Source organism: Diadema setosum, chromosome 15 (assembly GCF_964275005.1).
Source record: "Diadema setosum chromosome 15, eeDiaSeto1, whole genome shotgun sequence".
In the NCBI taxonomy this organism is placed as follows: domain Eukaryota; kingdom Metazoa; phylum Echinodermata; class Echinoidea; order Diadematoida; family Diadematidae; genus Diadema; species Diadema setosum.
In genome coordinates this window covers 13,844,099-13,861,283 of record NC_092699.1, presented here as the reverse complement: position 1 = coordinate 13,861,283, position 17,185 = coordinate 13,844,099, and the positions used below count along the sequence as shown (strand labels likewise).

Here is a 17,185-nt window from a genome sequence, read left to right as displayed (position 1 = left end):
CATCAACATCATCATCATCATCATCATCATCAACATCATCATCATCTTCAAAAGATCAGGTCTTCTAGGATACCGCACCTCGAAACAGTCGCCGAAGTCGATGTGGATGATCTTGCCGGTGAGGCGGTCAAGCATGAGGTTGGAGGGATGTCGGTCACCCAGCCCCAGGATGTAGCCCACCATGGACATGACGGCCAATGACCGGGTGTAGTTGGTCCTTCTCTCGAACCAGACCTTGGGGGGAAAGGGAGGGAGGTGGAGGGGGCATAGAGCATGACAAATATTAGAACAATGCTAGAGCAGTATGTATCATAGCTTACTCTGTCCATCTTGCATGTATCCATATTATATGTGAGTCAAGCAAATCTTCCATAATTTCTTGTGTGCAGCAGCAATAACTGTTTATTTGTTCTTGTCTGGAAAAAGTCTCAAATATGCAGTGAATACCATGTGGCATGTAAATGTACAGTGTATGTGATATTCATGAATTCCTGATTAATCAACAATGTGTGCATAGCATCATCTCCTTCTTCTTCTCCCTCTTTCTTCTCCTTCTCATCCTCCTCCTCTTCTCCATCTTCTTCTTCTTTGACAACTTCTTTTATATTTTCTTTTTCTTTTTCTTCTTCACCTTACCCAACTGCACACTATCAGCCGCTAAAGTACAAACTTCATGGATGCGTGTTTACCACCTCAACGACCTTCTTGCCCTATTATCAAGTGATATGCATGAAGGCATGGCATGTTTGTGGAAGCATCTATGTTCTACTGATCTCACAATTTTAATCTGCATCAAAAGATGTATATGAATACAAGGTACCAGATTTATGGCCATTCACTAGTATATCATCCTTTCTATTATTCATGGTACAAATTAACTGTATGACTTGCCTTGTCTGTAAGTTTGTTTTCGTAACGCTTTAGGTAAGATCTCCTTTAATAGTGAAATGTATATCTACTGGAGGAATTAATTTTAGGACCATCTTGCACTCACCTCAGAGCTGGGGCTCTTGAGCCAGAGCAGCTTGGCAAGGTCGTCACCTTGGGTGTAGTCCAGGGCGTGCTCAAACACCTCCACCTTCTGCATGAGGGTCAGGTGCTCGTAGTCTGGCGCCATCTATAGTTCAGAGGGAGGACAGTGCGTAAGACCCTGCTATGATAAAACTTGTAAAATGATTGTGAGAATGTGGTCATGCAAGGGATTTTCTTCTTGGTGTCTTCATGATTTGCAAAACCACAGAATTGACACTAAAATCTGTCTAGTGTTCATGCAGTGTGATACATGATTACAAAAGGTAATTTTTCTAATTCATGAAATTCTTCCGTCGAGATGTTTTCATTGCAACTGATTGACAAATTGCCCTACATCGACATAAATAAGCACTGAATTGATCAGTGTTTTAGTAGTAGCCAAGATAAAAAATCATGGCCGTACATACTCGATCAGGATATTTTTTATCTTGGCTACTACTAAAACACTGATCAATTCATTGCTTATTTACATTGATGTAGGGCAATTTGTCAATCAGTTGCAAAAAGATAATTTATTCATTAATGTTAACAAAACATTATATGACCATGACATAAAAATTATCAATTGTTTCCCTCTACAAGTACTGGGATATGAGATATGAGTATATCTTTTTTTTTGCAAGTGCATCACATTGATGAAAGAAAAAAATATGATACTATTTCTTTGTTAATGTAAATGCAAAAATCACTGTAAATCGATGCAAACAGATGAAAAAAGGGTCTTAACTTGGAATGTACCTCTTTCTGTAGAAGTACATGTAAGCAAATAACAAGAATGCTAAACTCATTACATAATATGGGCGAGGTAACGCACCCTGAGCATGATGCGGTGTTCAATGTTGAGGAGGATCTTTTTCTTATCCCGATAGTCCCTGATGAGAGTATGGAGGGTATCACAGTGGCGTACCCAGCCGATGAGGCCTGAGTTGGTGGAGAGGGGTATGGCTGCATACCGCTGGATACTGTTCAGGGGATGTAGAAAATGGTACAGATTAGTACAAGTTTAGAATGATCATGACACATTGTAACACTGTAACAGTGGAAATTTTCGCGTTGTTTAAATTTTCGTGCATTTCGCGCAACCAGACAAGGGCGCGAAAATAAAAGCATGTGAATATTTTCGCTTGCCATATGTTCCAACCGTTGATGTCTTGATATAGCGGAATTAAAAACACGCGAAACTCTTCTTACACTGCCAAGCGCGAAAAATTAGTCGCGCAAACATATCCACTTTTATAGTACGGTACTCTTTCTCTACATTCGCTGAAGGACTGCTATTACAATTTGTCAAGTTCTGAATTGAAGAATCCACTAACTTTGTGATAGAGAAATCATCGTCTACTTTCAATAAAAAGCTTTTTCACGCACTCTTCCACAGGTACAACGTACCCTCTGAATATATGCACCTTAATTTGCCTAAATTCACATCCACATGCGAGGAAGATATACTAGTATTTGTAAATTGCAACAGACTTTCTTGGCCTACGCTGTGGAAGGTTAGCGTTAGAGAGATGCAAACTTGCAGTGTGACTTTATTGAGAGAGTTCAGGGCAGCAAAAAGAACAAGAAGGAAGAAAACAAGGGACATCATAATACACTTGACCTCCATAGAGACTTCAAGAAAGTTACATTAAACAGATATTCAACAACATATTGCAGATAGTCTGAAAATCATGGTGGTATCCTCTACTAAATAAGATAACGTGTATTCACAGTGTAACAAATGTGCATGGAATGATACAAGATGCCAATAAAAACGAATGATGTGAGACAGAAATATAGAAAGAAAGAATTGATGTTAAGATGTGTCAAAGAAAAAGATTATCCTGTATAAAATCAGCACTTCAGCAAGTGTGAAAAATAACATCTAAAAAAAAAAATAGATGAAAAATGTAACTTCACTGAGAGCTACTCTTGATAATATTCTATGAATTTTAAATAATTTTTCATGAAAGGGCTCTGAAGATATGAAAACTGGTAAGAGAATGTGTGGTGCTGCGAGAGTCACAGGTAAGTAAAGCTCAAATGTGCAAAACAAAAACTGGAAAGATAATCAGAAGCAGCAAGAAGGTGGACATGATGAACACAGAGCAGAACACGGATCTCACTTGAGATGTCTGCGGAAGGTGTCCGGGTTGTTGGCCAGTAAGGTGTTGACCAGTCCAAAGAGTTGCATCACCCTCTCATCCTGCCTCAGATCCTCATGACCCTTCAGCAGGTACATGAACTCTGCCCCATCACTCCCTATGAAGAGGAACATTGATATCAGATTATTTCACGGATCATCCAAAATATTGTACCCTTGCCACGCTATCTACACAGAGAGTAGATTGAATCCTGGATTATCCCATCAGCTTCATATTTATTCAAACTAGTATCTGGGCTACCCCTCCCGAAGTACATTAGAAAGTGGAACTACATAAATGTAACATGAGTAGAAATTGAATACCTAGTGTAAATGTGTAATAAACAGAAGTTCAATACAGTCTATAGTTACTTCTGCTCTACCTCACATGGATGGAAGCTTAAAACATCACACATTTCATAATAAGTAATCTTTGTATGTGATTCATACCAGCTTTCTCATAAAATATATATTTTTTTTTTAGATGATCAACAACAACTATTATGTTCATAGTAACAAGGATACAGAATCTGGAATTTTTCTTCTCTGTAATTCTATAACTGGACTTGCACATTGAAAGAGATAACAAGCTGGAAGAAAGTTATTCAAATTTTAGTGCAAACATACCATATCCAGACACAGAACAGTAAATAAATAGGAAAGTAAAAATGCCTCAATCTCCCACTGAAAGAACATACTGAAGCTGTTACTGAGTGAGCTCTGGGATTGCAAAGTTCTACATTTGATACAAAAGTTACAAGGTGATCTTTCAAACCTAAATTCAGAATCACTAATTTTTCTTCAACCTGTGTCTTTAACCCGTTGAGGACGGACTGATTTTGCTACAGCATGCATTTCCCATAGACACCTGCCCGAGTATACTGGGGACTCGTCCTCGACGGGTTAATCTTACCGAAGATGCTGAGCTTGCGAGGGCGCTGTTTAGATGTGATGACCTGCAGGGTGGACTGGACCCGCTGGATTTTGGCCACGGGTCGGTTGGGGTCGTAGGTGCCCGGGACGGCCAGCTCAAGGTCACGGCACATGAGGAGCTTGGGGGAGACCAGCTGGAGCTCCAGCTGGGTCAACTGGAGAGACAGAAGGAGAGGGTGGGAGAAAGAGAGAAAGAAGGAAAATATGAATGTGCATGTACATGTATGTGACAGTACATTGTATGTGTGTGTATTTGTGTGTGCAAGGAAAAGGAAGAGGAAGAGAAAGAGAGAGTGAGCATGAGAGAAAATGTGAATGTTTGCAAGGGTATGTGCGTGTGTTCATGTGTAATCAAATAAATATAATGTATTAATATCTCCACTGAATCTTATTAAGCCCCCCCCCCCCCCCCCCCCCCCCGACGTTTCGCGTGATTATTCCGCAAAACGTGATGCTCTCGCCATGACATTTTATGACTTTTTTCTTTCAAGTATCGCACAACTTTTGAGACCAAATTTATCACTCCCGGGCATACCGTTTTGAAGCCACAACCCTTTGAAAAAAATATGTCGACCCAAAAATTGCTCAAAAACATGATTTTGTGTACAAATCCAATGTAAACTGTGTTTTTGCAATTAATTCATATAAAAATAAATATTTTTACTTTCAATGGCTGATGATTTATTTTAGCCTGATCATGCTCTAAAAAATTTCTGCAACAAGTTTTGACAAAAAAACCCAACAAAAACAAAAAGTAAAAACACAAAGAAATACATAAGAAATTCAATAAACGATAAAATACATAAGAAATAATTATGAAGCCGAATTTTTGCTTCAATATTATTGTTATGGATATTGAAAAGAATATGTTCATCAAAAATTAGAAGTCTTGGAGCTTTATTTTTTGATTTATAGGCAAAAAATTCATTTTTGCATAAATTAGCATAAATTAATATAAAATACATAAATTTAAACTTCAAAAATCTAACTATACAGTTTTGTAGACTACATTGGCCTCTACCTTCGTGCAAATTTTCGCAAGGATCGTGCAATCCATGACGGAGATCGGGGGGGGGGGGGGGGGGCAAAAAGGCCCCCCTTGTGGTTTCAAGTCCCTCAAAAAAAACGGTGGGATTAGGGTTAAATCGATCAAACAACATCTCAAGAAATTGTCAGTGACCTCCTCATTCATGAAAAACAGCTTATACAGTATTCACTTTGAGGTCACAGGCAAGCCTGTACAGCCAGTCATAGACTTAAAGGCCCAAATTCACGAAGGTGGTAGAAATTTAAACCATGGTTTATGCAAATTTTTTCTGCGTAAATACAATGTATGATTGACAGATTTTTGACGTAGGACAGGACAGTTTTTTTTGACGTAGGACAACAGACTTCAAGTAAGAAATAATTGTACAAACATGCCAAAGGTACAGGTGAATGCCTATTTAACGTTTATTTTAGCCCATGGTCTAAGTTTAAACCACCTTCGTGAATTCGAGCCAGTATGTCTTTCCTGAACATGCCCTTCCTACAAATGGAATGCTGCCCCCTTTTGGCCAAGTCAGGGTAACTTGGTCAACCGTTACCTTGACTCGGTGAAGAACCTATCAACCAGCAGTATGGATACCATTGAGTGGGAAGGATGGCCTGGCTGCGTATTTTTTATTTACACCACTGCTCCTCCACAATATTGAAAAAACCCCACAGAAACGGCTCGCGCCCTAAGACTACGAGTATAGGGACTCTACCTAAGACAAATTGTGTTCACATAGGGCCTACTTCTTAATGACAATGACCACCGCTCTCGGCATCACCTCGCTTTGGCATGGTGAGATCGGGGCTTGGACTGAAAATCAGAAGGTCCGGTGTCACGGTGGTTCGACTCCCAATCGGGGTCTTGCTCAATATCTTGTTTTCATTTTTGCTCTTAATTTCTAAAGTATATGTAACGGTTTATTCCGTCAGGCTCAAGGCTAGAGAGAGTAAGAAAGTCAAAGACTTGATAGCCGTTTCTTTCATATTTCTGGGAATTGTGGCGGAGCAGTGGTGTAAATAAAAAATATGCGGCCTGGCTAGGATACATTCAAGAATTCCTGTAACACATTGTGTATAGCTTTATCACCGATCTCTGTGTAAGTACACCCACGGCTGAAGAATCTTGACTAGAGTCAACTGCCACCAATGAGTGAACACTTCGATGCACACATTCACTGACCAGTGCAACATGATTGTGGTTTTGAATGTACCCCGGTGGGCAGCGAGTAAATTGGGCCACCCATGATTCCCCACACACATGGGTCTTTAAAAGTAATTTACAAGCATGTAATTACTGAGAAGTTGGCTTGTGGTTGCCAAGCCATTGTCAGGAAATCTGCAAACATTTCATCCCACAAAAATACAGAAGTCACAAGATGAAACAGGAATGTGAAGTCACTTTACTTTTGTGTACAATTGGTCAAACAAATCCTCCTTTAACCCAATGAGGACGGGCTGATTTTGCTACAACACATATACATACAACATGTATTTCCCATAGACACCTGCCCGAGCATACTTGGGACTTGTCTTCAACTGGCTACTTTCAAATCTTTCTGTAAACACGGAGAAGTACAGATTTGAGATGACCAAAAAGATGCTCAACCAACCCCCTCTCCAACCCACCTGAGGTAGTTGCTTGGAGATCCTCCTGAAGACGTGGTAGTAGAGGTCCCAGGCCTGGGTGAGGTCCTTGACGTTCCTGGACCGGGAGTACTTGCGGCACCATTCCTGGGCCTCCATCAGGTCCCTACCATAGGCCTGGTGGAGATGAACACATCCAAGTCATTACAAGGAGCACTACTACTACTTTAATACGTCAATATCATCAATACAGTGGACTCCTGTTATAACAAAGTCCTCAAGACTGGCAGTCTTCTTTTGTTGCATAAAAATTTAATTATAACCGACAAATAAACAATTAAAAAGAACAACAACAAAACATGGAGCAGATAATGCTGCGGCCTGAATTTTCACTTCATTGCAACCAAAATTTCGTTACCACCGTGTTCATTATAATGGGAGTGCACTGTACTACTAGTACTACTACTGATATCCTTCCAACAACCAACAGTGTTACTACCTCAACTACTGCCACTACTGCTACTGCTGCTACTACTACTACTACTACTACTACTACTACTACTTCTACTACTACTACTACTACTACTACTACTACTACTACCACCATTACTACTACTTCTATTGGTACTACTGTGACTACTGTTACTTCTTCTACAATTATCACTGTTTATCATCATTATCACTATCTGCATTAACAGGATTAGGAATATTGTCCTCCTAACAAGATCACAACAATTGTTCCCTTTCTATATCATCCTCTTCTTGCTGTGACTGTTAGCTTTATTTCATTCTTTTTTGATGTACATTATGTTGGCTAGTTTTCACTGCTTTTCTTCCTCAATGTTCTGATAAATCTATTCTCAGGGTTACTAGCTACCTTACTGTTTGAAAATGCCATGTTTCCATTTCTTTTTCTTTTTTTCAGCCTTGTTTATAACTGTTAACATCTTCCAGCAACATTGGATAAAAGGTGAAAAAAAAAATCTGATCCAGGTAGGTGTGCACTTTCCAACTGACCCATTGAGTTAGCACGAAACCAAACAAGCAGAAAAGTCTTTCATAAATATCCTCGGTTATAATAACAAATGTTTATTATTGCCAAATATACAGATACAGGAGGGTCAAGTTGAGCGATGGATTTTTTTTTCTTCCAGCAACAAATATTCATGCATGTCCTGAAACATGTAGTGCACTCACTGGTCTTGGCCAACAGTCTGGTAAATTTAAATGTTGGAACAAAGTAATTTGTGTTGTATGTTGCTGTTCTACTCTTTCCATGTTAAATAGTGAAAAATATTGCCAAATATATGTTCTGGAAAATAGAATATAAAAATTTGATTAGGACTACATTTCAGTGTGTGGGTGTAGCCAAGACATTGTCATACATGGATTATTGTTTCAATTCTAAATTAAAAAAAAAAACAAAAAACATATTAATAAAACAAAAATAAAAACCCAACCTTTGCCAGGCATGAAAAATAAATAGATATGGGATAATGTTGTGACTGAGGAATTACATTTTTAATGTGCTGTAGATCAATGTTTATCATGTTCCATTCTATCTGCTGAAAACTTTGCCAAAAAGCTGTGCCTGAAAATAAACAGCCTTATTCTTCTAAAGATATAATTAGACAAAACTTGAATGGCAGCATGGTTGCAGCCAAACCCTACAGTAGTTATACATGTATTTCTGTTTTACATCTACATTTATTCTTTTTTTTTTCACTTATTTTTTTTTAATCCTTGCCAGGCATGCAACATAAATAAACATTGGATAGCTGGGAGAGATGCAGGCTTGGGGGAGGGGGCTGTCTGAATCATATGTGACAATTGAAGAGTGCTGTTGAAGAGTGCTGTTAACATAATCATTTCATTTATAGCAAGAGAAAGGGGGATTTGGGAGGGGAGGGCGAAAGGAGGGAAAGGGAGGGGGTGGGGGAGACCTAGGTTAGAACAATCTTTCAACTGCAGGGGTTTCAGGAAGCAAGGTTTACAAACATGACATGTCAGGCTGGATTTCTGGGCTGGTGGCAGCTGGGTGTCTTTGTCGCCATATGCAATTTTGCGATGACATAAATACAAGCCTAGAAGTAGGTCAACCGATCTTTAACAAGATAACATGCTTGCAATAGTATTGGTAACACAGGAATTTCTGCATGATAAAAAAAAAAGTGTTTGTGATTACATTGACAAGTACATTGTAGGTCCAATGTGGAAATTTCTATCATGAATTTCACTGTTTTGCGTTTTCTTTTTTAATCGTTTTCACTCAAACAGAGGAATTTTGTCAGCTGACTGATCACTCATATACTCACAACGTTGTCATCTTTAATTTCTCTTTGCCCTCCAAACCCCTCTCCTCTACATCTGTCTTCCTGTCTCTGATTGATTGATCTACCTATCTTTCTATTTATCTGTTTATCTATCTATCTACGTTGTATCTATCTATCTATCTATCTATTTACCAATCTATCTATCTGTGTATCTTTAATTCATCTACCTATTCATCTTATCATATATCAATCAAATGTCTTTCTATTCATCTATCTATCCAACTATCTATCATCTATCAATCTACCTATCTATCTATCTATCTATCTATCTATTAATCAATCTATCTACATTTTGTACCTATCCATCTATATCTATCTGTCTATGTATTCACCAATCTCTCTGTATCTCTCATGTATGTGTCAGTGTCAGTAGGAAGATTATTCTTGTTCTGAGTAACACATACTATTATTCTTTTAGGCGTATTATCAAACGCAGACATTCTTGACAGGTTTGCAATGTCCCCATCTTGTTGCCTGTAACTACTCAATTGTTGCTTCACATCCACAAATCAATCTATACGCCTATCATTCTACCATCTCTGGTTTCTCTGAGCCATTCCCACCCTCGACGAGACTAGTCTCCCTCTGCCAGACTTTTCCTTACCTGATTGAAAGATGTTTCCTTCATGGTCTGGGGTCCCCTCTCCATCATGGCGTGCAGCGGTTCCAGGACGGCGAACATCCCCTTGACGTTCCTCTCGCCGAAGTAGAGTCGGGACGCCTCCTCCAGTCCCTCGTGCCAGAGCTCATGCCAGAGGATGGCAACACGGATCAGCTCCTCGCTCACCTGACGGACCAAAGATGGAGATTGTGTCAATTTTTTTTTTTTTTTTTTTTTTTTTTTTGCTGAGATGAAACACAACTAAACGAGCCTGGAAACACATCTACAAAAAAGCACATCATTGCTGGGTTGACAAAACTTTGTATCTGAAATTTCGGAGAAAAATCACTTTTGGAGATTAATTGCTGGATAATCAGTTAATTAGTGATGTCCTAGTCCAAAAGCCAGCTGTCTTACCCCCATAAATGAAGCCATCACAGCATATCAAAGGAAAGGAGATGTCATTTATAGTGATTTGGCGGCCATGTTTTTTTTTCGCTCACCTGAACATGTGACAATTTTGGAGATACAAGGTTTTGTTGCCCAAAAAAAGCATTAGGAATCATCTCAGCTCTGTACAGAATTGAAATATGTGCTTCTTGCAGTGTGCAAAAAAAAAAAAAAAAAATCTTTCTGTCATCAAAATATTAACTTGTAGTAAAATTGGATAAAACACTCATATTCTGCTTGCCCTGTCTCGTTGATACCATGTCGACTATTCACAATTAGTTACCTTCGCTAAGGAAGGTTATGTTTTCATTGGCGTTGGTTTGTCTGTTTGCAAAATAGCTAAAAAAGTTGTGAACGGATTTGAATGAAACCTGCAGGAAAAGTCAATGACAGAAGGAACAAATGATTAAATTTTTGTAGTGATCTAGGAACTTTTATGGATCTTTGACAGATTTTTAAGCTTTTGGCAGATACAGTCAATGAACTTGAGAGTTCAAGCGGTGCATAGTTGAGCTTTGCATATGCACTCTAATAAAGTGCATGCTTTGCTCATGCAAGACATCGCCTAGCTGGAAGCTGATGACGTAAACAAAAGGCTTCTATGTATTGGGAAATTTGAAGATTTTCAGCACGCCTGTAAGGGTGAAAATTAGCTGCTTGGTGGAGGTCTGTGCTCTCAGGAGTGCTTTTCTAGTTTAGAATATTGCGGCTCTGTGGGTCTGGTTTAAGACATCTGTTGGACTAGAAACACTACACAGGTGTTCTGTCTCACGAACACTCACAGAAAATTCAAGCAAAGTGGTGAGTTGAAAGTTTAATCAAGATAGGGGGAGGAACCTCCAGTTGAAGAATGCTAGTCATTCATTCCTCGCAGTCAAAACCGGCTTTTAAACTTTATGCAGCAGTAAAAGTTAATGAATGGCAAAGAGAAGGGATAACTTAGAATGGCAAAACAGTGACAAGATAAACAAAAAAAAATTATTGGAATGTGACAGGGTGTGAGAGCACTTGCAGAAAAATGTCTGAAAAAGTCTGAAACTTACGTAGAAAACTTTGAAGTGCATTAAACTGTGAACATTTCAATGCCTTTGAACTACAAAAAAAAAAAAGTCTTTAAAGTGGGTTCTGGGCAGAGTAAAAAAAGTCTGAAATCAAATTAAACTCTAAACTCTCACATCCCTGATGTGAGGGAAAAGTTTGACGGACATTCTCACCATCATGGCCTGTTGGACCAGGGTATAGCTGTGTTCACACATGTTCTTGAGCACCTTGTTGGCGGCATTGTGTCGGGCGGAGCTCTGCGACTTTGAGGCCACAGTCAGGGGGTAGATCAGGGCCTGAGAAGAAGGAAAGGGGATACACACAATCATATTTACAACTGGTTCATTGATTTAAAGTATGATGAATGCACATGATGACACTACATGGTGGTACAGTGGTCTTGATTATACAGTGTATGCTCCGATGGTACATTTCACATTTGAAGCTCAGAGGTTCAAATCCCACCTATGACACTTTTGTCTTTTAGCACGAAAACTTTCAATCAACATTTTTCTCTCCAACATGTAAATGGTGGGTACCCATTGTCAAATGGAAAACACAAATACAATTAGTACAAAGTTTCAGCAGGACAAGGCTACTGATCTTACTAAAAAATCATTTGTTTCAAGCTCTCAGCTTTTGTTACTACCTTTCCCCCACCCTCCCCCCTTCAAAAATGTAAAAAGAAATGTAAGAAATGATAAACTAAAGAGCAGATCACACATTCAAACATGCATTTTCATCACTGTGCACAATAATTATGTGCAAGATCTTTGTCAGGTCTTCCAAAACTGTGAATGTGAGCAGCAGACTGTTCAGCTGATTGGACATGCAAAAAAAAACAAACACACAAATAAATACCTTAAGAGTGGACATTATCGCGGTGTTGAAATTTTTGCGCATTTCGCGCAACCAGAAACTAGCGCGAAAATAAAAGCCCGCGAATAGTTTTGCTTGCCGTATGTGTCAGTAGTTGATGTCTTGATTCCGTGGAATTAAAAACACATGAAACTTTTCTTACCCCGCCGATAAATATTAGTTGTTATATAAATATAACGATAAATATTAGTCGTGCAAAAATATCCACTTTTACAGTACACAAAAATAAAACAACAGCAACAACTAAACAAAAACAAAACAAGCCCCCAAATAACCTTATGACTTTGTAGAGCCATGACTTCACAATATCTTGTTGCAGTATAGATGGACAGCACACTTCATATTACAATTTTTAATGTCACAAAGTTTGCCAATTAAATATTTTGAGAATGGTCTTCCCAAGTTGGCCTTACCTGAGGATGCTGCTTGCCGATGTCTATGAGGAGCTGTTGGATGAGACGACCCACAAGCTGTCTGGTGTCAATCCTGGCTATCAGCTGGGGTATCACCTGGTGTATCAAGAGAGATGGAGAGGGGGAAGGATCACAGAAAAAAGGGAGGAAGACAAAGAAGGAGTAGAAGATGGAGAAGAAGAAGAAGCAGGAGAATAAAAAGAAGCCAAAGAATAAGAAGAAGCATGAAAGGGAAAAGGAAAAGAGAATGGAGAAAAAGAATAAGAGGAGAACAGAGGGGGGTTGCAGAAAAAGAAGAAAGAGAAAGACAGTTATCAAAACTTGGAATCTTCATCTATTTAAGCAGAGTTTTACCACTGTGAAATCAAATGTACACACTGTATACATAACAATGGGTACACTAGTGCACTACTATACATATGTTGCCATATCAAGACAATATGATGCATTTAATACTGAATTCAGGGCATTGTTCATAGTTTCTTTATGAGAGTATTGAGATTATGTAAAAAAAAATTAACAACTCTTCGAAATTCTATGCTGTATGTCAAATCACTTGAAAAGAAATGTGAAATCATGTAACATATACATTGACCACAGTCTTATTCAAAACAATACCTTTCTTCTCAGATTAGGTAATCTAAAGCATAGATATTGTATACACTGTCACCCATTGGTGGCATCACAAGTCATTACGATGAAGAGCAACAATCATTCTCGTGTATTAGATACCCCTGAAAGGATATTCAGATATAGAACTGCTTGACCACACAGGATTAAAGCAGCTTAAACTGCTTCTGAGTCTGTGTCTCCTTCCTCTCTCTCTTTCTTCATCTGTTTATATTTCTTTTGCCCCATCTCTCCCTTTCTCTCCCTATCTTTCTCCATATTCTCTCTCTCTCCAACTATATATATATATATATATATATATATATATATATATATATATCTAACTCTACATCTCTCTTTAAATATATATCTCTCCCTATAACTCCATATCTCTCCCTAACTCTATATCTCTCCCTAACTCTGTATCTCTCCCTTATCCCGTTGAGGACGGTTTGATTTTGCTATAACAGGCATTTCCCATAGACGCTTGCCCGAGTATACTCGGGACTCGTCCTCTAACGGGTTAAACTCTATCTCTTTCTCTCTCTCTCTCTCTCTCTCCCTCTATATCTCTCTGTAACTGTACATCTCTATCTCCCTCTATATCTCCCTCTAATTCTATATATCTCTCTCTGATCCCAAATAATTACATTAAGGGTCTGTCAGATAAACATCATACAAAGACATTGCACTATCACATGCTTAATCAGCTAGCACCATTTCTGAATTGGCTATGTCCTGATCACACATCGAACTGTCACAAGGGCATGACAGATCCCACGCTACTTATTGTCAACATGAAATGTGTTATGACTTAGATAGGCTTCAAGTGGCCACGACAATAACAGCTTAACAATGTAATAAATAATCCCGTTTGTCACGGACAGCTCTCATCCTCCCTCCCCCTCTACCTCTCCTTGAATAGTTGGTAGGATGTGTCTCCATGGCAACGTAATACATAACATGCAAGGAAGTGTGTTTCTATGGCAACATCGCATATGATATCCTCAGAAGTGTTGTTAGTTCCATCCTATTATCACTGGGAACTTCCGAATTTCATTAACACCTCAGCAAAAACATTTCATAACTCCAAAACCGGCTTTTGAAGCCATCCAAACATGCAGGGTTAGCATTCCTTTGTTGAACATTCAGCACGTATGCTATACTTAGGCTGATAACATTAGGACATGCTAAAATAGAAACCATTACTCATGGGACCACACACATACATGTAACTTGTAAAACATTACCAACATTCAATACCTCTTCCCTTCCTCCTCTCCCCCCCCCCTCCCAAAAAAAAAAAGAGAGAAAGAAAGAAAGAAAGATAATGCTGAAGTCTCCCACATCTGTTGGCCCACATTTTTATCCACTTGCACGTTTTGTAAAAATAGATCAAGAATCACAAAGGAGATCCTCCGTGAGCTCGACTCTACTCTTCCTTTCCGCCCTGGTGGAAAATTGACACTTCCCGAAAGGATGCCCCTTCATAACACTATTCCCTCACTGAATAATTAGAAAAATAGAGAGCAAAAGTGCCAGCCTCCATGGATCTGAACACCAATGCTAGACGAAAAAACTAATTTTTGCGAGGGTTTAATTATCACGAATTTCGCCAATAACATTTAGATCGCAAATTTAACAACACGCGAAAAAATGTTGCCATGCGCTTGGTTTACAATGCATTTATGATAGTGTCAGTTTCAATTTGCAAAAACAACATCACGTGAAAATGTCTGCGACCTCCTAATTTGCGAAAATACATGTATATGTCCGCAAAAATAACAGTTCATGCAGTACCAGGCTTGTGCAGTGAGGGAGAACAGGTCCCCCACAATGCACTTCTAATCTTTGATAAATTTATACAATGCCTTGAGTTGCGTCTCGATACTTTGATAATGTTCAGTGTTATTTATAGTATTTGATTTTTTGATGTTTTACATATTTTGTTTAAATTTGTTTGACAGCGAAAATATACCAACAACAGATAATGCATACACAATACATTATGATTTGTATCAGAACTTTATTAGAAGATATTGAAATAGTGCAACTTTGCACGCATTGTTCTCAATAGAATTATTTTTGGCAATGCACTAATTGGTAAGTATTGAAATAAGTGCAACTTTGCACGCATTGTTCTCAATATAATTATTTTCGGCAATGCCAAAATTAGTAGGTATTGAAATAGTGCATCTTTGCACACACTGTTCCCAGGAGAATTATTTTCGGCAATACACTTGGCCTGAATGTTTCATGATCCCAACTGATATTGTTGACTAAATTTTAAGGGTATATGATGCAATCAATTTTGGTCACTGTTCCATGTTTTGCTCATCAAAATTTGGTCCAACACAATCTACTCTACTTTTTATACCCCCTCCCATACTATTTTTTATTTTTTGATTTGTTTTGATTTATTTTGCTTTTTTTTTTTGAGGGGCGGAGGTAAATTTCTCAAATTAAGTGACTGACAATATTAACCAGATTCTACAAAGGTGCACAGATTCCATCAAGTTGAAATCAGATATAAATGAAAATTATGCTATAAGTTGGACATTGAATAAAAAGTGTTAAAAGCATTGTTTTCATTTAAAGTCATAGAGTACAAAGAAAGCACAAAATGTGATGTTCTGTATCAATTACTTCAGTGTAAAAATGTCCAAAGTAAAAATGTCAGAGGTAGAAATGTCAGCGGTATTGTCACAGGTAAATATCCAATTTTAATCAAATTTCCACTGTCTGCTGTTGTAGAATTTTACTCTTTCTTTCCTGGCTGACTTTTAACTGGTTCACAATTTACCTTTAACGAACCCCATGGGAGGTGAATTTTAAGTGAGGGAGTTTAAAACTGATGTCATAGTAAACTGGTCCCTGTAAATAATAATCAAGACTCCTACGTCCTAGCCACAAGACTGTTTCAGGTTATACCTCTATTACACCACATACTATAATGTTGTATGCACCACACTTATGGATTTATCATCGAGAGGTGTTCATGGATCAAGAGAACCAGAGACCTTTTACATGAATGACCTTGCACTCATCAAGGAGCAATTTATTCTATCATTGCCATTGGTTCTGGTCCATGGATAGGTAAAGGCCCCGTTCCATTGACCATCAGAAGCTCATCTGATTGCCAAAATTGCAAAAATTTCAAGTGGTTCAATGAGTTCTGATGAAATTTGATCTGACAAGCTCAGGAGACTCACACCGAGGTTCACCGAGGGTGATACCATTGCCAGAAGAGCCCCAGAACCAAGACTCAATTAACCTGAACGATGACTGTTTAACTGTCAGAAACTTAAATAACATACTGTCATTGGACATCAACTTGACACACATCTGAACTGGACTTGCAACTGGAAATGGCATACAATGGCGAATTAAGCTCTGAGCTTTTAGTTCCTTCATCAGACGATCTTGCCTGATTGGATCACACCCAACATGGATCTGACACTGACCTGGTGGTCGACTAACACAAGTCAGATTCACCAGACTGTGATCGGATCCAATACACTTCGATAGATAGCCAGAAGCAGAAAACTTTGCTTCTGATGAGTGACCAACGAGAAAAAAAAATCGGGGGGGGGGGGGGGGAGGGGGGTTACAAATGGGCAGAATGTTAGCAATTGAAACAGAGGACACTTGCATTCCATAGGATAATGGTCTTGAATAAAAGATGAAGGGTCAAGTTGTTTCCAAAGCCCAGTTTGTGGTGGCTTTCCAACTGGGTACTCATTGGCTGTGCATCCACTGAATTCCATGAAACAGGTGTTTACATTCAAAAGAAAAAGAAAGAAAAAAAAAATCAGGAGAAGACTATCTCTGACAGTGGAATGCCACGTTAGATTGGATTTTTAAAATCATTGCCAAAAGCACAAAGGAGATTTCTGGGGCCATATACAGGCATTGACTGTTAAGTAAATTTATTGTCTTGCTTTATTGTCATTGCATATGTTACACTCTGTGGAATCCGAGAAACTCCAAAATGATGGGATGACTTGTTACTGATAATGTTATTATTCCCCCTGCTTTCTGAAAGAATCAGGAACCTATACAGTCAAGTGCTCTGTTTTTAAAAAGAATATTATGCTAAAGTAAGTAAAAATATGTTAAATTTTCTTTATATATCCTTCGCATCAATTTC

The 17,185-nt window shown here is 38.5% G+C and overlaps 1 protein-coding gene across 1 annotated transcript in view; it reads right to left on the bottom strand.

Annotated features, from left to right (window-relative positions):
• Positions 1-17,185, bottom strand: part of LOC140239051 (serine/threonine-protein kinase mTOR-like) — a 243,344-nt gene that overhangs the window by 10,356 nt on the left and 215,803 nt on the right. Inside the window, exons 40-48 of the mRNA XM_072318948.1 lie at positions 12,427-12,522; positions 11,308-11,430; positions 9,647-9,829; positions 6,752-6,886; positions 4,071-4,245; positions 3,141-3,276; positions 1,847-1,994; positions 995-1,117; positions 79-234 (exon numbers count right to left, since the gene is read on the bottom strand). Coding sequence (XP_072175049.1) covers positions 79-234; positions 995-1,117; positions 1,847-1,994; positions 3,141-3,276; positions 4,071-4,245; positions 6,752-6,886; positions 9,647-9,829; positions 11,308-11,430; positions 12,427-12,522 — 1,275 coding nt within the window. The remainder of the gene's footprint in view (positions 1-78; positions 235-994; positions 1,118-1,846; positions 1,995-3,140; positions 3,277-4,070; positions 4,246-6,751; positions 6,887-9,646; positions 9,830-11,307; positions 11,431-12,426; positions 12,523-17,185) is intronic.